The sequence below is a fragment of the Aythya marila genome (genome assembly GCF_965140915.1).
Source record: "Aythya marila genome assembly, chromosome: 1".
Taxonomy (NCBI): Eukaryota; Metazoa; Chordata; class Aves; order Anseriformes; family Anatidae; genus Aythya; species Aythya marila.
Window position 1 is genome coordinate 25,889,643 of NC_139042.1, and position 20,837 is coordinate 25,910,479.

Genomic DNA, 20,837 nt, shown 5'->3' on the forward strand with positions numbered 1-20,837 from the left:
TTTAAAGCATTAGCTTAGCCATGTAGACACAGGAAAAAAAAAAATGGACAAAAAGCTCACACTTTTTATTCCCTAATTTAGAACTCTGACGTAGTCAAATCTTGCTCTTTAAGAGCAATGTTGAGTTTACACTGAAAACTGCAGATTTATTCATGAGATCTCACAGGCAGCATTTAGCACAAAGCTTCTCATGTGTTTTCACTTTGTATCTAGAGTTCTTTACTGTGACAATGAGATCAGTGTTATAGAAAGATGTGTTAAAAATGAAATGACAAACATGAATAAAAAATTAATTCTGTGGGAAAAGATGTACCTTGATATGATGAGTTCCCTCCTTAAATTAGCACACACTAATCAATAAATTCTGATAGAACTGACAGCAGGGCACAAATTATTATTTCTTAAATTTTTAAATGAAAAATATGAACGTGTAGGTTTTGACACATTAGATTAATGCAATGCTCTATCAACAAAATTAACTTCTACCTGGAATAATAAAAAATGTGTTACAGTTGGAATAATAAAAAATAATAATACCTGAATAATAATACCTAGAATAGTAAAAAAAAATGTTTTTTTTTTTTTTTTTTTTTTTTTTTTTTTCCAAGCACTGTTAGGCAGATATGTAAGTAAGTAAAAAGTAACAGGTAAAATGTCATCTAGGATTAGGTGAAATGGTCTTGCTTAGAGTTCATGGAAGTTAACACAAATAGAACACGTAGAAGAAAAAATGCAGAAGAAAATATAGAAAATGTAGGAAAAAAAAGTTTTTTTTTCACCTGAAGAGTAGAAAAGACTTGCGTTAGCCCCAGTTTTTTAAAGGATTTAAAAGTATATGGTTGCCTGAAAGTGCAATGGACTGGGTTTAGAGAATTCAGGCTGTCTTTTCCACCTTTATGCCACTGCATTTGAAATAGTTTTGTATTTTAAGAGGAGGTGGAGAAGGGAAGAGAACAAAAGCTATTTGCAGAACTATAACATATTTTGTTAGATGTGCATTGTGAAATCCTATTACGCTAAGAAGACACATCTTCTGGAAGAAGAATAAATTAGACAGAATAAATTGGACAGAAAGTAAGCCGGTTCTCTCCTGCAAGAAAAATCCATGTTTTCCATGGTGTTATGAAACTTGCTATGAGCAGATTCTGGAAAAAAATATATTTTACCATTTTCTGTCACACATCTTGAAATTGTTCTTATTTATCTAGCACCAGACACCGCAACTTATGCTCATACGTTGCATTACCTCACTACTTGAAGAAAGGGCACACTTTTTAGATAGTGACATGATCTGTCCTATTGATGATCCACAAGATCCACAAAAGAACACAAGAGGACTCCTTACATAAAATGCACTTTCTCTTTAAATAGCTAGCTTTGCAGTATTAGTAGGAATCCTTTATTTGATTTATTTCTCTTTCTCTGTTATTGAATACTCTTACTTCCAGGCCTCATACATGAATAGAAAAAAAAAAGAAACTACAAGACCAGAAAAGTGTTTCTATTTTTGTCCACTTACTCTGAGAGATGAAAGATCATCCTCTACTTCAATGAAATCTTGAATGGTATTTCCAACTGGAGTCAGGACACGGTCAATGACATGAACAACACCATTGGTAGCAATCTGGTTGCCATGGATGACCCTGGCACAGTTAACGGTAACAACCTATGTTTGACGAATCAAGCAGTAGATGATTAAACATTCACTTGATCATACACTTGCAGTCGGATTCTTACAGACTGGCCATACGTGTATTGTACATAATGTGTTCACTGATGTTCTTTCTGGTTTTATTTTAAATATCAAGTAAAACCTTGCAGGATTTAAGAGGCTGACTGAACTCTTCTGGAAAGCACTGGATAGCAGCAGATTAGTGCAGTCTACATTGATTTCATAGTCATGTTTTATTTGTCATTGCAATCCTTATTCTTCAGACTTGCTTTCCATATCTGGTTAATATGATGATCGTATTGGTTTTTACTGATGTAAATTGTAGGCTAGCATAAAAATTTCCATGCATTTTAAGAAAAGACAGGTAACATGACTGGGAGTTTTTTAACATTTATAAAAATAAAATTATTTCTGGAAAGTAATGGATACCTGTATCGTTGCAACCTTAAATGCTTCTACCATGCACTCCAATTCAAATAAACGATCTGATATAATTAAAGGCCTGATTTAATGTTATTTTGTAAATAGATATCTTTTTCTATCAAATTTTCTTTGATAGAAACTATCAAAGAAAAATTTGATAGCACTATCAAATTTTGCTTTCAGATCTACGATGATGATGTATTTTCACTATGAAAGGCTTTGTCTTCTATGGAGCAAGTTCATTCTCATTTGAACTTTGATTTTTAAACAGCAAACAGCATATATTTATTAGTTCTTTCTTGGCGATTAGCCTGCACAGCAAACTGATTTTTTTCAAGACCATTTAATTATTTTATCGGTGACAACTGACTTGCTAGATGCTAATCTTTCCAAAAGCAATATCCTTAGCTATAGAAGAAAATAAAGGAACAAACAGTGGCTAAAATTGAATTACTATAATATAGAAAAAAAATATAGAAAAAATATAGAATATATAGAAAAACTCATGTAAATAGACTTACCCCATTAGGATAATGGTTAATAAGCAATTTCTGGCCATTATACATGGACACCAATGTCATGCCATTCTTAAGATCTTTTGTCAACATGCGCTTGTTTATCATATGGTGGTGGAGAGCATTATATAATTCAATATTTACATTGTCAACCAAATTCCTGTGAATTTCCTGAAGAAGAAAGGATTTTAATTAATTGGATTTTTCAAGAACATTCTTCCACTCAGAAAGATGTACATATTGCTTTACCTTAACTTATGCTTTCAATGTAGTTGGCACTTAATTCCAATATGACTTCAATACCTATCAATCTGGCTCTGTTTAGATAATGCTTTGGTCTGACTTGCTCACAAATGGAAGACAAGAGGTCTCATCACAGAGAAGTCATTCAAAGTGTTTTGGCTCAATGTTTATTTTAACTAATAGCATTACTAAAAGGAGGACACCTGAGTCACTGTCAAAACATGAATGTACTCTATATTATGTAATTGCTGGAATTCCTGTTGTTTTCCTCAAAACTATGCTAAAACTAGCAAGATTTAAATTTGACATGCAAGTGCTTAAACAAGAAATGCTTACTGTTGCTTAGTATTACTGAAAATAAACTCAGATGTTCTAGCTTCAGTAATGCACGTTATATGTACATTTCTGTATTATAACTATTGCCCATTTATATCTAAAATCTCATTATCATTTCCAGTCTAGTTTATTGCATCCAAAACATTCCCTGAAATTGAAATATACTTAAAACACATGCTCAAACACACACACACACTTACTGAACTTAATTGCTCCCATGCTTCATTGCTTGGTGCAAAGAAAGTGAATGAACCTCGTCCTTCAATCTCTTCTCTCAGTTTTGACATGTCAGAATATTGCTGAGTGGAGGTAGCTCCCACAATACCAAGTGTACCATATACATGATCAATAGGAGCAACTAAAACAGACATTAGACAAAAATACTGTAAGTTCTTCAGTCAGTTTCTCATGACCAAACCTAATTTATTTATTTTGTTTAGACAATGGTATTTGCTTTATGAAACTATTTAAATCAATATTAAAACAATATGCTTGTATTAAAATTCCATTATCAATGTAATCCAAATCCATCCAAACACATCTGCTTGTTATTTATTTTCCGGTTTGCTTAATGAGATGAAAAATTAGATCAAACAAAACCAAATATTGTTATATTTTCTTTAGAAAAATGTCTGGTTTGTGCCAAGCTTAACCTGATGTAGAAACCTATCCATTTGGGACCCTTGAGAAAGGACATGAGTCAATTCTATCTACAGCCACAAATATTGCAATGGAGTGGGCATGGTGAAACAGAATTCTATTTGTGAGGCCTCCTCCAGTGTTTGGCTTGCACAGATATTGATTCAGCCAGAAGGTAGTAAGACTATAGACTCACAGTTAAAGCACTGCCACATGAGAATAGGATGCATATCTCCTAATTCTATGCATCTACAAGTCAGCAATTGATGTGTGAGCTAGTTGTCCTTGGCTGTTTTTACAGTTGCGGAGAGGAACAGGCAACTTTAGAGTATGACTAACCTCTTTCCAATGTAAACATCTGAAGTGACATGAATTCTTCTAAACAAGATGAACTCTGTCTTAGATGGCCTTACTTTATTACAGAATGTAAAAAGAGCAGCTCAGATATAGTGTTCTGAAGCATGCCATTTAAAATTATTCTTTCCTGTTGCAATTAACTTTATTTATGTAAACAGATCACCAAAACCAGGAGAATTAAGATTTCCTGTCTTCATTTTAACCCCTTCTTAGTATATTTAAAGTCTGTAACACACTTTTAGTTAACAAGATTCAAGTCTTCTCAGGCAAAGAAATAAACAGAACTTAGATAAGCCACATTTCATGTCCTAGGTTTTTGACGTCACTGGTGTGCTTTAGGTTACTCTGGAGTGGGAGGGGAATAGGAATAAAAATTCACCTTCTGTAGGTTTGGGAACTGAGGAGTATACCACTTCTTTCCAACCCAGCAGCTAGAAGCAGCCTGAGAATTCAACTTAAACTGCATGACCTCATTCAATGGAGGCTCATTTTTAACTGTATTGACAGTATGCAAACGAACCTTTCTATTCTCAGGCAGTCTTATAGAACCATAGAATCATTAATGTTGGAAAAGACCTCCAAGATCATCTGGTCTAACTATCCTCTTACCACCAGTTGCTCACTAAACCATGTTCCTTAAGCACCTCATCCAACCTTACCTTGAACACCCCCAGAGACGGTGATACCACCACCTCCCTGGGCAACCAATTCCAATGCCTGATTACTCTCTCTGAGGAGAAATGTCTCCTCATTTCCAACCTGAACCTCCCCTGAAGCAACTTGAGGTCATTCCCTCTTGTCCTATCACTAGCTACCTGCGAGAAGAGGCCAACCCCCAGTTCGTCACACCTTCCTTTCAGGTAATTGCAGAGAGCAATGAAGTCTCCCCTGAGCCTTCTCTTCTCCAGACTAAACAACACCAGTTTCCTAATCGGACTTGTGCTCTGGGCCCTTCACCAGCTTTGTAGCCCTTCTCTGGACACGTTCCAGGGCCTCAATGTCCTTCTTGTACTGAGGGGCCCAAAGTCTCCTCTGTTGTAATGCTTGTCATATACTGATTCATCCACATGCAAAAAAGCCTGTACCTGCAGGACATCCTCTCATACCATCCATCTTCATATATCCAGGACAGCACTCGTATAAGACAGTTCTGTGGAATAAAAATGAAAAACATAATTAAGTAACATACAGGACAACTGTACACAAATTTCAGCTCATAGCCTTGTCTTTTTTTTTTTTTTTTTTTTTTAATTTTAATTTTTATTTTTCATTATTAATTTTGCATAGCTAAGTATACATTCTTCTGACATTTGTGGCCTTTTTATCATTTGACCTATTCTGTATACATTACAACTTTGTTGTTGTTTTAGTAAATGCAGAGCTTTTGAATTTACAATATGACTGCAGTCATTAAGTTTAAGTGATAGGAGGGAACATGGGAGGGAATGTAGATATCATGCAGAGTTACGAAAAGATCATGTAAATAAAATAGCAGCTGAAGAAAATCAATTTGATGGGTCTATTTTGAAAAGATTAAATGGGACTGAGGAAAGAAAAAAAAAAAGGTAGCAGGGACAGTGAGAGGAACTGTTATAAGCTGGGTTGTAAAAGGAAATAAAAAAAATAAACTGAAAATAAATTTAAATGACAAAACTATATGAGGTAATCAGCATTCTGGATATAGGAACTTAAAGGGTACTGAAGAAGAAGGTTCTGTGGATTGTATGGTGAAAGAAAGTGGGATGGCAGAGCCCCAGTGTATCAAAGAAGACTTTGAAGAAGCTCAGGAATGAGGGAGAGAACTAATTAAGAACAGATATAAAGCAGATCATAGAAAGTAAAATGACTAAAGACAGAATAGCTGGACTTGAGGGAAAGTTTCCTGGTAAATAGATTAAGGATGAAAACCAGATTGTAACAAGCCAAGAACAGGGTTAAAAGAGCATGCCATCACAGTATACATAAAATTTATCAATAGAACAGACTCAGTGCTATATAATGATATCAATAAAATATACCCATTTTTGAGCATGTATAAGCTATATAGAGCAGCAAATCAGGGCTAACTGATAATTCTGTATTTTAACATTTAACTTAGCTCTGAAGTCAATAATGTCTTCTTAATTAATATAATTAATATAACAGAAACAAAAGATCTACCATAGCTTTGCTTGACAATTCTCTCATAATAAAGTGCAAACACTGAAATTCACAGAGTTATCACTGAGTTGATTTTGGCCCTTACAGGCAGGGAATATCAACAAATAATATCAGGTCTAAATTATGTCGACCTTATCAAGGTCTAAAGCATATTTTAAACTTGCTGACTTTACATTTCAGGTATTTCTTTTCAAACTATGGTACACTGGGAATGACAAGGAAAATTGCCATCATAGTTTTACATAAAAGTCTTATTTTTATATCTGTGGCTGATGTTGGCAGTGTTAAAAGAGTTCTCAACAGTAATTCCTTGAAGACTTTTGCTGAGTCTTTACTACTGCATTCCAATTTTTAAATTGATGACTCTTCAGTGGGAGTTGAATAGGCTTCTCTCATTTTTCATAAGCTAAAGTTGACAAACATTAACCACAAACTCATTAAACTGAACAGCTTACTCAAATGAAAAGTTGGACTTAAGAACTTCACTATCTAAACTACTAGAAGAGATTTAAAAAATGAATGTAGACTCGAAGATCAATAGCATTACAAAGCATTATTTTAAAAGTCAAGTTTGGAATTCCATAATTTACTGTGGTTTGATAGAGATGTTAAAGAATAAATATTAGAAAACAACAACAACCAAACAAACCCTATCATTTCTATTCTGTCATAAACACATATGTACATGACATTTTCACATTTCTGGCATGTTCATCTCTTTAGCAGACAAGCCATATATTGAAAGTATTTCTACAGTTCTTAGTATGTTTCTGTAGGGCAATTCACTGAATGACTATTTCCTAGGAATACAAGATGAAGAGAGTTTAAGCTACAGATTTACTAATTAATAAGGAAATTAACCTTATACCCTTCCTCCTAGTTGCATCCTTGTCAGAAGCTAATAAAACAAGTCACCTGACAGGACTCAGAATGTTTGTCCAACTGTGTGAATTGCTTTGTCATGAGAAAATTGTTCTTTTCCATTGAATAGAAAATATCTCTACCCCCACCCTCTGAGTAGCTATAAGAGACGGCAGTCTTCATTAGCTTTTGGAGAAGCAAAAGAAGTTGAGTTGCAAGTATAGCATAAGATATGGAAAGTTGTTTCCTCTTAACATACCCAACAATTAATGAAGGGCAGAAAATTGGCTGAAGAACATGATTAAGAAAGATGTTTCTTGACTCAAGCATTACAAGATCAGTGCCTTATTTACCATGTAACTTGTTATGTACAACCAAGGCTTTTTTCAGTCATCAAGTGTTACTGTAAATTCCTACTAATCATTATTGATATTCCATTATGGTTGACAGCAATTAGAGATGATTCTGTGAAAGTTGATGTATCAAATGTGCTCAAAATGTAGTGAGGAAGACAGAATGGAAGAAGAGGGGTCCATAGAGAGAATTCCAAGATAACTTCAGAACAAGATATAACTTGATGCAAGATGCATTTCCTCAGCATCACTCATATACACAGTACACGTGAGAAGTGCCATCTCACACTGTAAGTCATCCTCATCTGTATCACCCTACTAGCTCAGTATAAGATGGTGTCCATCTTGCTGTTGTTGCTTTTGTATTTTTTACTACCCTCCTGTTCCTACCGCATCCAAGGGAATATATTCCAAAGGAACAGAAGATAGAGCTAGACTATTTTATGTCCTTGTTATTCTTGGTTAACAGAGCAGTTTTCAGCTTATTCAGATGAGTTCTGTGACTCATCCCTTTCTACTCCTTGCTGGCATGGAGATAAAATATTGTATAAAAACAGTGGAAAGCTTTCTGGTCCAAAAGACTTTGTTTTTAGCAAATCTTTAAGTTGTATCCCTATTAGAAATTTACAGCAGTTGACAGGAAATGTAAATGTAAAAAACTTTCTTAAATAAACATTTTATAGATCATATATACATTCATGAATGGCTTGTTAACATAGAGATATCAGAGATATTGACTTGAGAAGAGCCATTGTCCTTTGGATTACTGTTCTTACTAAAGTAACACCTTTAGTCAAATCTCCATCTATGCTTTGAGAACATAATATAAAAATCCAATTAAGAGCTAAGACTAAATTATAACAGATGTTCTATTACAGCCACATACACACACACAAAATAAAAAGCCCAGTTCTGCCTATGACTCTATTTAGTTTCATACACACTGTTTTCCCCTTCTAGCCTTCCTCTCTGAGTACTTACAATGGTAGGAGTGTTAAAAGAGGATGGAGATACTGTTTCTCAGTGTCTGCCATTGGTTGGCTGCAGAAGGTTTCCTGCTTATTGCCTTACGCTAGCTCTGTCAAATGTTTTTCAGTTTATGTTACTCTAAATTCTTATCAGAGAATAGAACAGAGTCATGTGAGTCCAAACTGTCTATTTCTTCAAATTACTTTTCCTTACACGTTAAGCTATCTCTCACTACACAACTCATTTTACTTCTGGAGCTTAGTAAAGTAATGAGTTCCTTCTCAGATTTGTGCTGAGAGCAAACTTTTGCTCCTGGGAAGACACAACATCTTTCTAGGAATAAAACCACAGGAGTAAGTTGGTTTCCAAAGCTGACTTTGAGAATATCCAAATTTCAGTCTAAGTCATTTTCAGGAAATATCCTTCTTCCTAATGTGTCTGTAGTGGAATAGCATGTAATGCCAAACAAATCAGTGGTATGGCAGACTTTTCTCAAAAGGTGAAATATTTTGGATGACTTGCAGCATGTCCACTGAGGAAGAAAGGAAGTCAGTATTATAATGCCACCTGGAGGAGAAGATTCTGATAAAGACTATAAACCTATGGGTACTGAAGGAACTGAAGGCAGAGATGGGGTAAATGACCACACAGAGTCTAGATTGACTGGAAATTGTTCATTGTTACAATTTTTAATTACCCAAACTTTCTGGATAATTTGTATGAAAAATTGATTCTACCCTGTCAGGAATATCTAAGAAAAACAAAGCTAAATTCAAAATAGGAGAGACTGGTCAGGATTCTAGACAATAAATCATATTTCAGAAGAAATTCTGAGGATTTAAAATAAGCAGATTGCTTCTCTTCAAAGGAAATTTGTTATGATTTGTGCTACTACCACTCTAGCTTAATGCTGTTACTTTCTTTCATATCCTTAAGGAAATAAGTAATTAGCAATCCAATAAAGTTTACAATAGCAGAAAACTTAGGGTGATAACTTGTTCCATGAAAATCATACTTTCTTTAGTTCAGGTAGGGCCATGGTATCATACTTCATGTCTAGACTTCAAAACTGTGTCACTACTTGCCTTGAAAGGCAAGACTGTGGTGGAATTTATGCCTCATTGTATTGTAAATGAAACTAAATTCCATTAATCCATGTTACACTGGCAGGGAAATAAACACATTTTCTCAGAAAGACAATGGGAGAAAACTTCCTCCTCCAACATCTTTCTTCAGTCTTTTCCCTAAGGGTCCTTTCCAATACTGTGTTATGACCTGCAGTGTCTTTTGGGAATCTCAAAAATGCAAAGCCTCTGACACCCAACAGGAGTACTAGAAATCACAGTATAAGTCTATTTCAGGTCTCTGCCTGACTACTGTCTACAAATTCATGTCTGATTTGAACAGTGAAAAAATCATTAGCGGAGGTATTTCGCCCACATGGACAATCATACAGTTGTAATCAGTTTTACATTAAAACGTATAGGGATCATGCTTAAGAAGAACTGTGAATAAGATTATTTTATAAAGGGAGCCATCTTTGGCTTATGTGATCAATACTGCTAATCATTATTTTTCTTCCATATTAACCTCCTTTAAGGAATCCTTTGGCCTGGAAACAAAGAATCTTTCTTTCACTTTTCATTAACATCTGAAACAGTGATTGAGGTTATTTAGGTACGTTTTAAACACCTATCTTACTTTTAAAGGAGTTAAGTTCCTCTTGCATGTAATATGCACCTTGTATCAATGTAACTTAATATCTATTTCTTAGGGCACATAATCTCTGAGTGACTATTAAAATTGTGTACTTGAACATTACACAGATATGTGGAAGATTTTTTATGGGCTTTCAATATGAGACTCCTGATATCACACAGTTGCAAATGAAGCTTAGACTCCCTGTTCTCTTGAGCTGTTCTGAAAATGTCATCCCAGACCTATCTGGACCCTGTAAGAGAATAATGGCAAAGCAGAAACAATAACTTCCTTTGACAACTGCTGGGAAAGTTATCCAAGTAATTGTGTAACATCAAGAGAAAAATGTGGTACACTGGAAAAACATTAGTTTAATGCATTGGGTAAACAGTGTCAGTTGCTGTTAAATTAACTAAATTTTAAACATGACAAATGGGGCAGACCAAGTTCTGGATTGGAGCTTTTGTGTGTGTTCTTACCCTGAAACCATTCTGTGGTAGATGCAGAGGTAGTGACCAATACTACTGACTTTTTTTTCCACATGAAAAGGCAATGGCTTGCATTATCAGAAAAACTAAAAAATGAAATTTATATACAGATTCCAAAAGAATGTCAAAGTCACCCAGACTTATTTTGTGTCCTCAAGTATATATATATACGCATATATATATATATATATATACACCCATATATATATACACCCATATATATATATACGCATATATATATATTTTTTTTTCCTTTGTGGAAAGATGTGGTCTAACCACTCAACTCTGCTGGATAGTGTTGCGTTCTTTCCACAACTGGCTTCTTAGATCCCCCTGCATTTTTTGGTAGGACACTTAACCTCTCCTCATGTTTAAAAGAGAGATACAAAAACTTAAATAACTATTCCTTAAACTAATGATTTGAAGCCCACTCAATTTAAAAAGTGCTACATACCATGCTGTCATTTTCATGCCTTTTGTGACTATTTTTGGCAGCAATCATTGAATCAGTTACTCGAGTGGTTTTAGAGGTGGTTTTAGGGAAAGGGATGCTGTAACACTGTAAAATTATGAAGTTCATTATTCCTGCCTCTGCTTCTGAAACAAGTATTTTGTTTCAAAATTTTCACTGAGAAAATAAGAACTTTCTAATAGTACACTATGCCATTTCAATAAATGTTTAGAAACAGCAGATACTTACGCTTTCTTTCCACAGATGGCTCCCTGGTACCAGTTTCTGCAGGTGCTGAAGTATTTCTTTTTGGTTCCCATAACTTGCTGAAGGGCACAGACATTGGGGCTATGGGTGGGAGTGAGAAACATTTTAAAAAGGAATTTTTGTTCATCTTTGGGAAAGCGTTATATAAAATAGCAGCAAACACAGTTCCTACTGAGCAAGAGTAAGAAACCAACATCTGGGTTCAGTTGTCAGGGCAGGTGTGCATTGAAGCAACTACAGTGCAAGCTCCTGGGACTACCCAGCTGTGTTCCTTGGCAAGCCCACTCTCCTGGTAGGGACAGATGATCCCCATCTGCTCTGTCCTGACCCTCTGCCTCAATATGCCTTACATTTCTTCCTTCCTCCTGGGAAGTGAATTAATTACAAGCCACTAGGAACTGAGCTGTGAATACCATCAAGCTCTTTTTATTAAAGTTTTTTTTTCTTGCACACATCTGTGCAGCTGAAGGTCATGGGCAGATGGTGAAGAGAAGTGACTGGTTCTTTATGTAAAAGGGAACCCTGTCTTCTGTAAATCAATCAGCTATTTTGATTACAAACCTTTTGGAGTACCGCAAGCACCTAAGTAAACATTCTGGGAATTACTGGGGACCAAAGGGTAATTGGCATGTAAATAAAAGGAGTCACAGATTTCAAACAGAGAAAACTTTTTCTTAGCATGGTAGTGTAGAGGAATTTCTTAAGAGCAAATTCCATGGAGCAAAGGTGTTTTGTCACTAATTCATATACTTTTACAGTACAGAAGTTCATCAGTTCAAAAGTTAGAACACATGCTTTACAACAATGGGAAGCCAGACAACTCTTTCTATTCAAAACACACACACACAGAGGGAGAGAGAGAGATAGAGAGAGTTCAATAAGAAGGACAGGATGGTGAACAATTCTTTTCACAGAAAGTTTTTTTACTTAAAAGACTGAAAGAAAATACGTTTAGACACATGCGTTTCCCTGACACCAGCTGTTCAAATTAGTTCCATGTCTCTGAGCAGACTGGCTTGTAAGCATTGTCTTCTGGACACCCTGCTGAGCAGCTTGCTGCATTACTCTAGCAGGAGCAGAAGTTTTACAAAGGACTCCTAGTGTATTTTCCCGTGTCAGAAAGTAGAGCTCATGATTTTCATTAGGATAGAATTAAGAGAGTAAATGTTGTGGAATAGGTATCAATTCTATCCAAATATTTTAAAATGTATATTAAACACACCCCATATCCCATTATATTAATTATGAACTGCAATTGACTTAAATGATTCTAAAATGTATGTGTCTTATTCATCAGGAAGCGGGGATTTTATTTTTTACAGGTTTTAAGAAGTTTAACATTAATTTGACTCCTTTTGAAACTCCCCAAGAAACTTTTAATTCAGGAGCAGTTCTTATAAAATTAATTCAGAAAGAAAGTTATTCTTGAATGATAGTAAGAATTCATAGTGAAAGAAAAAACACATTTAATATAATGTGAGAAGAAAGGAGAGAATAACTGTTAAGAAACCCACATTTAAAATGCAAATGAACACAATGCACTTACCCTTGGTCGCGTGCCCTTATTCGACTATGAGTTAAAATCTTGTCATAGTGAGCAGATGCAGATGCTTGTTCAAAAGAAGTCAAGAAAATAGTAGAAAAGGTGAGTAAGAAAAAGATCTTCATCTTTAGTCCTCTGTTGCTTCTGACAAGTCTAGAAGAGAGAACTGGCAAAGGGTCTGGAGAGCTGACAATTTATATACATGCTGGAAGGTGGTGGGAGGGAACTACAGGATCAACCTGAAACTTTGTACCACCCTCCTTAGAGCAGCTGCTTTGGCTGCCAGCTTCAGTAATCTAAATTAATACCATACATTAGCCGCATAAACTGTTCTTTTTTTATCCCTGATTGACTAATTTCTTCCTCATTACAGAAGGCTTAGCATTTTATTCTGCTGACACAACAGCAGAAAAAGTTTGGGAAGTTTAGACTTTGACTTATGATTTGGTATTTTTAGCACTGAAGCATCCAGAAGTCAGGATCATTATGTGTGGCTTTGTTCAAACCCAGAGGAAGTTTCTTGCCATAAGAACTGCATTGCTTTCCTTTGTTTTCCATGTCCTCATAGTTATCAACTCTGAGTTGTTTAACTAGTGAAGTTGGTGAAAGTTCCAAACAATAATCTACTGGAACAATAGTTCCAAACAATAATCTGGAACAGCTTTTATTGTCTTCAGGAAAAGAAGACCGTATTAACATACATTCTGATTATGAAGCAGTTGCACTATTAGTTTAAATATGTATTTTAATTCTAATAGTAACACGTACTATTGCATAATGCTTTTATTTAGAGCTTTATATAGTCATACAAAAATCACCAAGTAACTGGAAATTTTAATATGTACCTACTTATACCATTAGTTAGTTGCTGGGAGCCTCTCATGAAGCAAGTAGAAAATATAATTCTGAGCTGCAAATGTGGGAACTGAGGCAGAAAAGTGAAGTGAAGTGACAGTCTTAATGCTCCAGGGACAGTCGGTGTTTGAACTGCAATCCAGGAGTCTGAAATGTTCAAGTCAAGGAAAAAAATCTGCCATTCGCATAAAAGTGTTCACATATGAATACAATTTCAAGGTATACTCTGTAGATCATTTCAGATCTTTGTGAAAATATATTGGTTTTCAAGACAGTACTTAGCTGTAGCTTATTCCTCCATATCAGGGAGAGTGGTTATGTGAATATGGGAATGGATGTGGAAAAGGATGCTGTATTGGGCCGACACACCTGGGACCAATCTCTCATTACAGAACAGAGAAAAATGGGACAACAAGCAGTGGCCAGAGACACTGGCTATTTCCTATGTGCCATTATAGGTGAGGATTATAACTAGGCATAGGTATATAGGCATTTAATGATTAAGGGTGTATCTTACATAACCATGGTACTTCATGGTTTCTAAGGTTAAGGACATGGACATTTGATTAAAAGCTAGAAAAACTTTTTTTTTTTTTTTTTTTTTTTTGTACTGCAGCCTGTATCTTCCTACGTACAAATGACTCAAGATAGCTGATGGCTGTGTGTGAATTCAGGAAAAATCCTGAAATCATCATGCCTGAAATCATCACCTTCAGATAGCTCATGGAGGTGAACTATATGACATAGCATTAGAAGTTGTAGGAGAATGTCACTGCTGTGCTCCTTCTATTCATCTCAAAGCTTTTTACCTCTTTCTGGTCTTTGCAGAAAAATATTGCAAGAAATATCACCACTTAAATACCTAGCTATGGCATTTAGAGATGCTAATTAGCCTCAGTTGATTACCCTTTGCAGTTCTCATTCTACAAACGAAAAAAAAAATTAGAAGATATACTGAAGTTACCATTAAAGTACCTTGATAAACTTGAGAAAGTCACAGCATTGCCCCAGAAGCCTGTATTTTCAGGAGTGTCACCCTCTTGAGACTCCAACCTCTCAGTATAGCTCTTGTCCTCCTCTTCCACATTTAACTATGTAGCACCAAAAAATGAGTAAAACTTAATGCTGCTACACACACTGAGCTCCTGTCGTTTATAAAGCTATGCACTGCAATTAAGGAACAAGGAACATGAACAGGGCAAGTATTTCCATATTTTTCCAGCTTTCTGATTGGTGAATCAGTTTCATATCACAGCGAACCCCGTATTTATTGCATAATGTAGTTATCTCACTGAGAGTTGGAGTGAGTACTGAGAGAAGACTTTAATTCTTACACTGGTTGTTTTTATTAATAGTATCTTCTCTGTCACTGATTGTTTTTGATTATGATAGGAACTAAGCATAACAGCAACAAATAATAATCCTAAAACCATTCAGGTTTCTACTTCCATATAAGCAATGAACATTAATGTTAAAAAGCTAGTCTTTCCACTTCAGAGGTATATAAAATAAATAAATAAATAAAAATCTGAACTATTGCTATGTGTTAAACTTAGTATCAGATATGGTGGCAGAGGTATAGGACAGCACAGAAAATGGTGTTAAATATGCAAATTGTTAATATGCAAATATTAAATAATCAGATTAAAGAATTTATATTAAACCTTGTAGAAAACTTAGTGACTACATTCTCATTCTATTTAATGATGCAAATGTTACTAAAAATGAGTAAGTACTGACATAAATTTCAAGGAAATAAAATAGCATGAAGAAAAATAATGATCGTAAGTGACTTTCTGAAAAATCTCTAAAATATTGAATAACTTGCTTTGGTGAGTGGTATTAAAAACGCAGAGGCCAGAATAGACAAAGCTCATCTCTGTCTATTTTGAAAATCTTCAAATGATGGAAACTGCACCCACTTATCATTTAAAAACTTATGGAAGAAAAAAAGCATCAAGAAGAAAAAAACAGACCAACTACATGAATGTTATTTATGTTTCCGTTATCCTGGATATAAAAACAAATAACGAAGCCAGGCCCCTTATTTATTTATTTACTTTGCCTGTGACATAATAGCTTGCTGAATTACATACCAGAGTTACCATTTTCAAATTTTCATGCTAACAGACTGTTCAGGTTTACCCACAGTTTTTTCACCTGTGATCATTAATATTTAATGTTAGTCTTTACTTAGTAAGGTGGCTATCCCACTAAGTTTTCTCTTCCTTTGGCTAAATGCTTTGTACAATATAATACTTACTAAGAGATGTGGTGTTGAAAATCTAACTAAAAATGTAGAAAATATAAATTGCATAAAACACAGAATTATATCTAACAATTATTGTAGTAATAGAAAATGTTGTCATCTGCAGCAGAAGAAACCTATCCAAAGAAATAAATAGGACAAGTATGGAACAAGTATTGATTTTTATCTTCCACAAACTACATACATGTGCAGTATCAGAAAGAAAAGTCCTGCTATTTTCTGAATATTGTTACTTGTATTTCTCTAGAGACCTCTAGTGGAGAGAACTCTGTAAAGGTTGTTCCCTCAAAGCTGCAGTGTTTACACTAAGAATTTATTTTATGGAGAAGCAGTGTTGCACTGTTCCTAAAGACGCTTACTTTCTTTACGTCACAAGAATCTTTGCTTTCGAATACTTACGAGTTTGAAGAAGCCTTTACAATGTAAAAGCTTGAAGTGACAAGAACATGTTTTTTAATCACTTGTCACTAGTTCTACTGATGACATGCAAAAATTTAGCAAATGAGAATGGTGGCAGAGTAAGTTTTTCTAATACTCTTCCCCCAATTAAAAACTGCCGACATTGCAGATCATTTACAGTGTATGTGACATTATACATATTCTGCTCCTCTATTTTATAGATACTTGATGCGTTTAGTTTTTGGTGTGTGTGTGTGCTCAGCAAAAAGAGCAAATGGATAAGAAAGTTTTAAGATGAAAATAAAGGAATGCTTTATCTTGCAGTTTGAATCCCAAGGTTTCCTTGTAAACTTCAATTCAGCAAATCTGGGAGGTCTGACATTAAGTTCACATAGAGAACCACTCGTGAAAAGCAGAATCAGTTTAATTCAGTAAGAATTTATACCTTCTAGTGATTTAGACCAGACAATTAAAAAACAAGCAAACAAAAATTAAATTGTACAGAGAACAATAAGTGTGGCTACCAAAACAAACTACCAAAGAGAGATCCCAAGTGTAGTAAAGAGCCCAACAATGCTGAAACCAAATGCATTTTCCACAGTTTTATACTAGCCAGGGTTGTAAAATATCAAATGGTGATAAGAGGCCTTGATATTCACATGGATCCACAGAAAAGCTATTAAGAAAATTAATAATAGTAATAAATAAATAACCTTAACGGAAATGTTGTAAATAATAAAATTGACCTTGGTTTGACTGAAGGTAAGAGCCAATATGGTAAGTGTTTTTGCAAGTGGATGGATTATCCCCAAAACGTTTACTACAGGATTTCTGTCATGTGTGGCAAAGGTTTGCTGCTGTCAGCTCTTTCCTTTTCATACCTGTTTGAGTGAATATGAATCAATATCCAACTACAACAACAAATGAAAAAAAAAAAAGAAAAAAAAGAAAAAAGAAAAAAAAGAGAGAGACTTAAAAGAGAAAATAAACCTTATTAAAGTAAGTGGGAAAGATTTGATGGTGGGTCCTGTACAAAAGATGATGATGTGTACATGGGCTGATTGCTATAGTCAGGCTTGCAGGAAAATTAAAATAGTCCTCCACTGTCACCAGTGTTTATATGCTAATAAACCTCCACATGCGCGTGTGTCAATCTGCTTGAGGGTAGGAAAGCTCTGCAGGACGATCTGTATAGGCTGCACCGATGGGCTGAGGTCAACTGCTTGAAGTTCAACAAGGCCAAGTGCCGGGTCCTGCACCTGGGGTGCAATAACCCCAAGCAGAGCTACAGGCTGGGAGATGAGTGGTTGGAGAGCTGCCAGGCAGAGAAGGACCTGGGAGTGATGGTTGATAGTCAGCTGAATATGAGCCAGCAGTGTGCTCAGGTGGCCAAGAAGGCCAACAGCATCCTGGCTTGCATAAGAAACAGTGTGACCAGCAGGGCTAGGGAGGTGATCGTCCCCCTGTACTCGGCTCTGGTGAGGCCGCACCTTGAGTATTGGGCCCCTCGCTACAAGAAGGACATGGAGGTGCTCGAGCGGGTGCAGAGAAGGGCGACGAAGCTGGTGAGGGGCCTGGAGAACAAGTCCTACGAGGAGCGGCTGAGGGAGCTGGGCTTGTTCAGCCTGGAGAAGAGGAGGCTCAGGGGTGACCTTATTGCTCTTTACAGATACCTTAAAGGAGGCTGTAGTAAGGTGGGGGTTGGTCTATTCTCCCATGTGCCTGGTGACAGGACGAGGGGGAATGGGCTAAAGTTGCGCCAGGGGAGTTTTAGGTTGGATGTTAGGAAGAACTTCTTTACCGAAAGGGTTGTTAGGCATTCGAACAGGCTGCCCAGGGAAGTGGTGGAGTCACCATCCCTGGAAGTCTTTAAAAGACGTTTAGATGTAGAGCTTAGGGATATGGTTTAGTGGGGACTGTTAGCGTTAGGTCAGAGGTTGGACTCGATGATCTTGAGGTCTCTTCCAACCTAGAAATTCTGTGATTCTGTGATTCTGTGATTACCTGCTTTTTTTTCAGTCACATCTGGGTTTTACTTTAGAAAGGTGTCCTAAATAATTTCTGAAACATCATAACATCACTGATTGTGTGATCATGATGTGATCACTTTTCAAACTAGGATTGATCTCAAAGTCAAAGCTAGTCACTTCAGCTCCTCAGTGAAGAGAGAGAAATTCAGGTTTTAAATGAGTAAGACCTCTCTTTTAAACGCCTCTCTCCTAACCTCCTCTGCTAAGCAGGGCAGGTTACGGAACTAATTTGCACCATACGTCTAACATTTAAACAGCCCAGTATCGTGTGAGAAGAATCCCTCTCTTTGCGTCTTCTCTTGGATGGTTTCTTTTTAGGGGACAGATACTTAAACTAGTTTGAGTAAGATTACTTTTGCTGTCATTCTGCCTAAATTTTCACTTTTATTGCTATTAAAATGCTATTAATCATAGTGATACTACACCTGCAGGAGCTAATTAATTTTCCTACTAGTATTGGGTTTATTTATTCAAATGCTTTTAGACTCGTCTCATAAATCTCATTAAATTTCTCATTGCCCACGCTATACAATTTGAATCCTCTAATATTTCCCCATTACCCAACTCCTCTGATCATTATGTTGATTTTGTCTGAACTTAGCCTCTCTTGTCCAAATCTCTCACCCAACAGGATGTAAAAATGTGAAAGCAAATCTCAATGTGACTGCAGGATAGTTCAAAAGCAGGCAGTAGTAATTCTTGATACTCTCTTCTCTCATCCTGTACTGCAAGACTTAGACTAAGGATTCTGATTCTAAAAACCTTTATTTATTTTTTTAATTATATTTCATTAATCACTCCTCTGCAAATGGCTTTTCTCTCCCCCCTCCCTTCACCCCTTCTACTGTTTTGTATTCACACTTAATGCTTTTTCTATATATTACTCTGTCCTCAAGAGCTTAAGTGACAGAGCTTAAGCGTGGTCTTCAGCAAATAAATTTTGTGTTATTCTTCCCCATGACATCCTCCAATGTCTGCATAACATAGCATGTGTATGTATATGGGAATTAAATCACAGAAAGCATTGCTGGATGGAAAAAAACACAAAGATGGCTGTAAGCTATATGAATTTGTGAGGGAAGGGAAGGAAAAAGGAAGACACAAAACTATTGTGACCAGAGCTTGAGATACCGGTACCTTGGCTCCTGCAATATGTAAGGAAACATCCATTTCTACAAGTTTTTGGAAGCTATGTCTAGACATTAGGCAAGATAACAGAAGTTCCAGAATCAATCTGATCCTTTAGAAAGTGTTATTTTATATTTTGATGTTATATTTTGATGGAATAAGAGATATTTCTAAATTTTAAGTTAACATGGTAAATATTAAAGTTTTTGCTTATTACATAATTATTCTAATTTGAATGCATAGTGAATTAATCTTAAATCCAAGAATCCAATGTTACTAGATGCAATTCTAAACCAAGTCATAGAGTATCTAATTACTTTTTTTCTTTTTCCATTTTTTTTTCCCCTGCACTGCTTGTGGGGAGGAGGTAGAAGAGGGTGGATGAGAATGAAGGTGTTTTCATTTTGCTTTTCACTGCTCTAGCTTGTTAATAATAGATAATAAATTACATTAATCTCCCTATGCTGAGTATGTTTTGCCTGTGATGATAATTGTTGAGTGTCCCTGTCCTTATCTCAGCCCTTGAGCCATTCCCATCGTATTTTCTCCCACTTTCTCTTTGAGGGGGGCTGGGGGGGGGGATTGAAAGAGCATCTGTGGTGGAGTTCAGATGCCTAGCTGGGTAAAAGTACCACAATACCTTACAAGCCGTTCATAGTGTGGACTGAGCCTTGTTAGGTATTTTGGGAAATTAAACTTCTAAACAGGAAAATATTCATCTTTCTCTGTGTAAAAATGACACCAGAGATCCCAATGCATATTTATTTTTATTATTTATTTATTTATTTTAATTACCGATGAAGTTGTGTGCATAGTGTGTGGGCCATTGCAAAAGATTCTGCAAAGAGTTATGTGATCAGCTAAGGACTGGTATTGTGTAACACTCTCTGGCATATTTCAAGTACCCAACCATATCTTGTTTGGTTTAAGATCAAGATCACGCAATGTTCTTGATTCTTCATTCTTTATATGAGGTCACTCCTATATATTCTATTCTATTTCTATATTAACTTTTCCAGACCTGGAACCTGATCACTCAGGGCGGCTGCTATACTATCGCATTGTCTGCCACAACCATGAACCCAAGACATGAATACGCAGGAAACGTTAGAAAAGTGCTGCCCTTTTAAGTAGGAGAAATCCTTGACTGGATTTCTGGGCTGATGCTCCACAGTGTCTGG

The 20,837-nt window shown here is 35.9% G+C and overlaps 1 protein-coding gene across 9 annotated transcripts in view; it reads right to left on the reverse strand.

The window, feature by feature from the left end:
- The window catches only part of POSTN (periostin), a 35,457-nt gene extending 22,143 nt beyond the window's left edge, over positions 1-13,314 (reverse strand). For 2 of the 9 annotated variants that reach the window (XM_082781752.1, XM_082781750.1), the window contains exons 1-6: positions 12,979-13,295; positions 11,415-11,513; positions 5,271-5,335; positions 3,390-3,547; positions 2,617-2,781; positions 1,520-1,666 (exon numbers count right to left, since the gene is read on the reverse strand). In XM_082781752.1, coding sequence (XP_082637878.1) covers positions 1,520-1,666; positions 2,617-2,781; positions 3,390-3,547; positions 5,271-5,335; positions 11,415-11,513; positions 12,979-13,100 — 756 coding nt within the window. In that variant the 5' untranslated portion in view covers positions 13,101-13,295. Of the gene's footprint in view, positions 1-1,519; positions 1,667-2,616; positions 2,782-3,389; positions 3,548-5,270; positions 5,336-11,414; positions 11,514-12,978 lie in introns of all 9 variants that reach the window. The other 7 variants (XM_082781748.1, XM_082781749.1, XM_082781751.1 and 4 more) reach the window with 7 other exon arrangements.
- Positions 13,315-20,837: the final 7,523 nt, after the last annotated feature.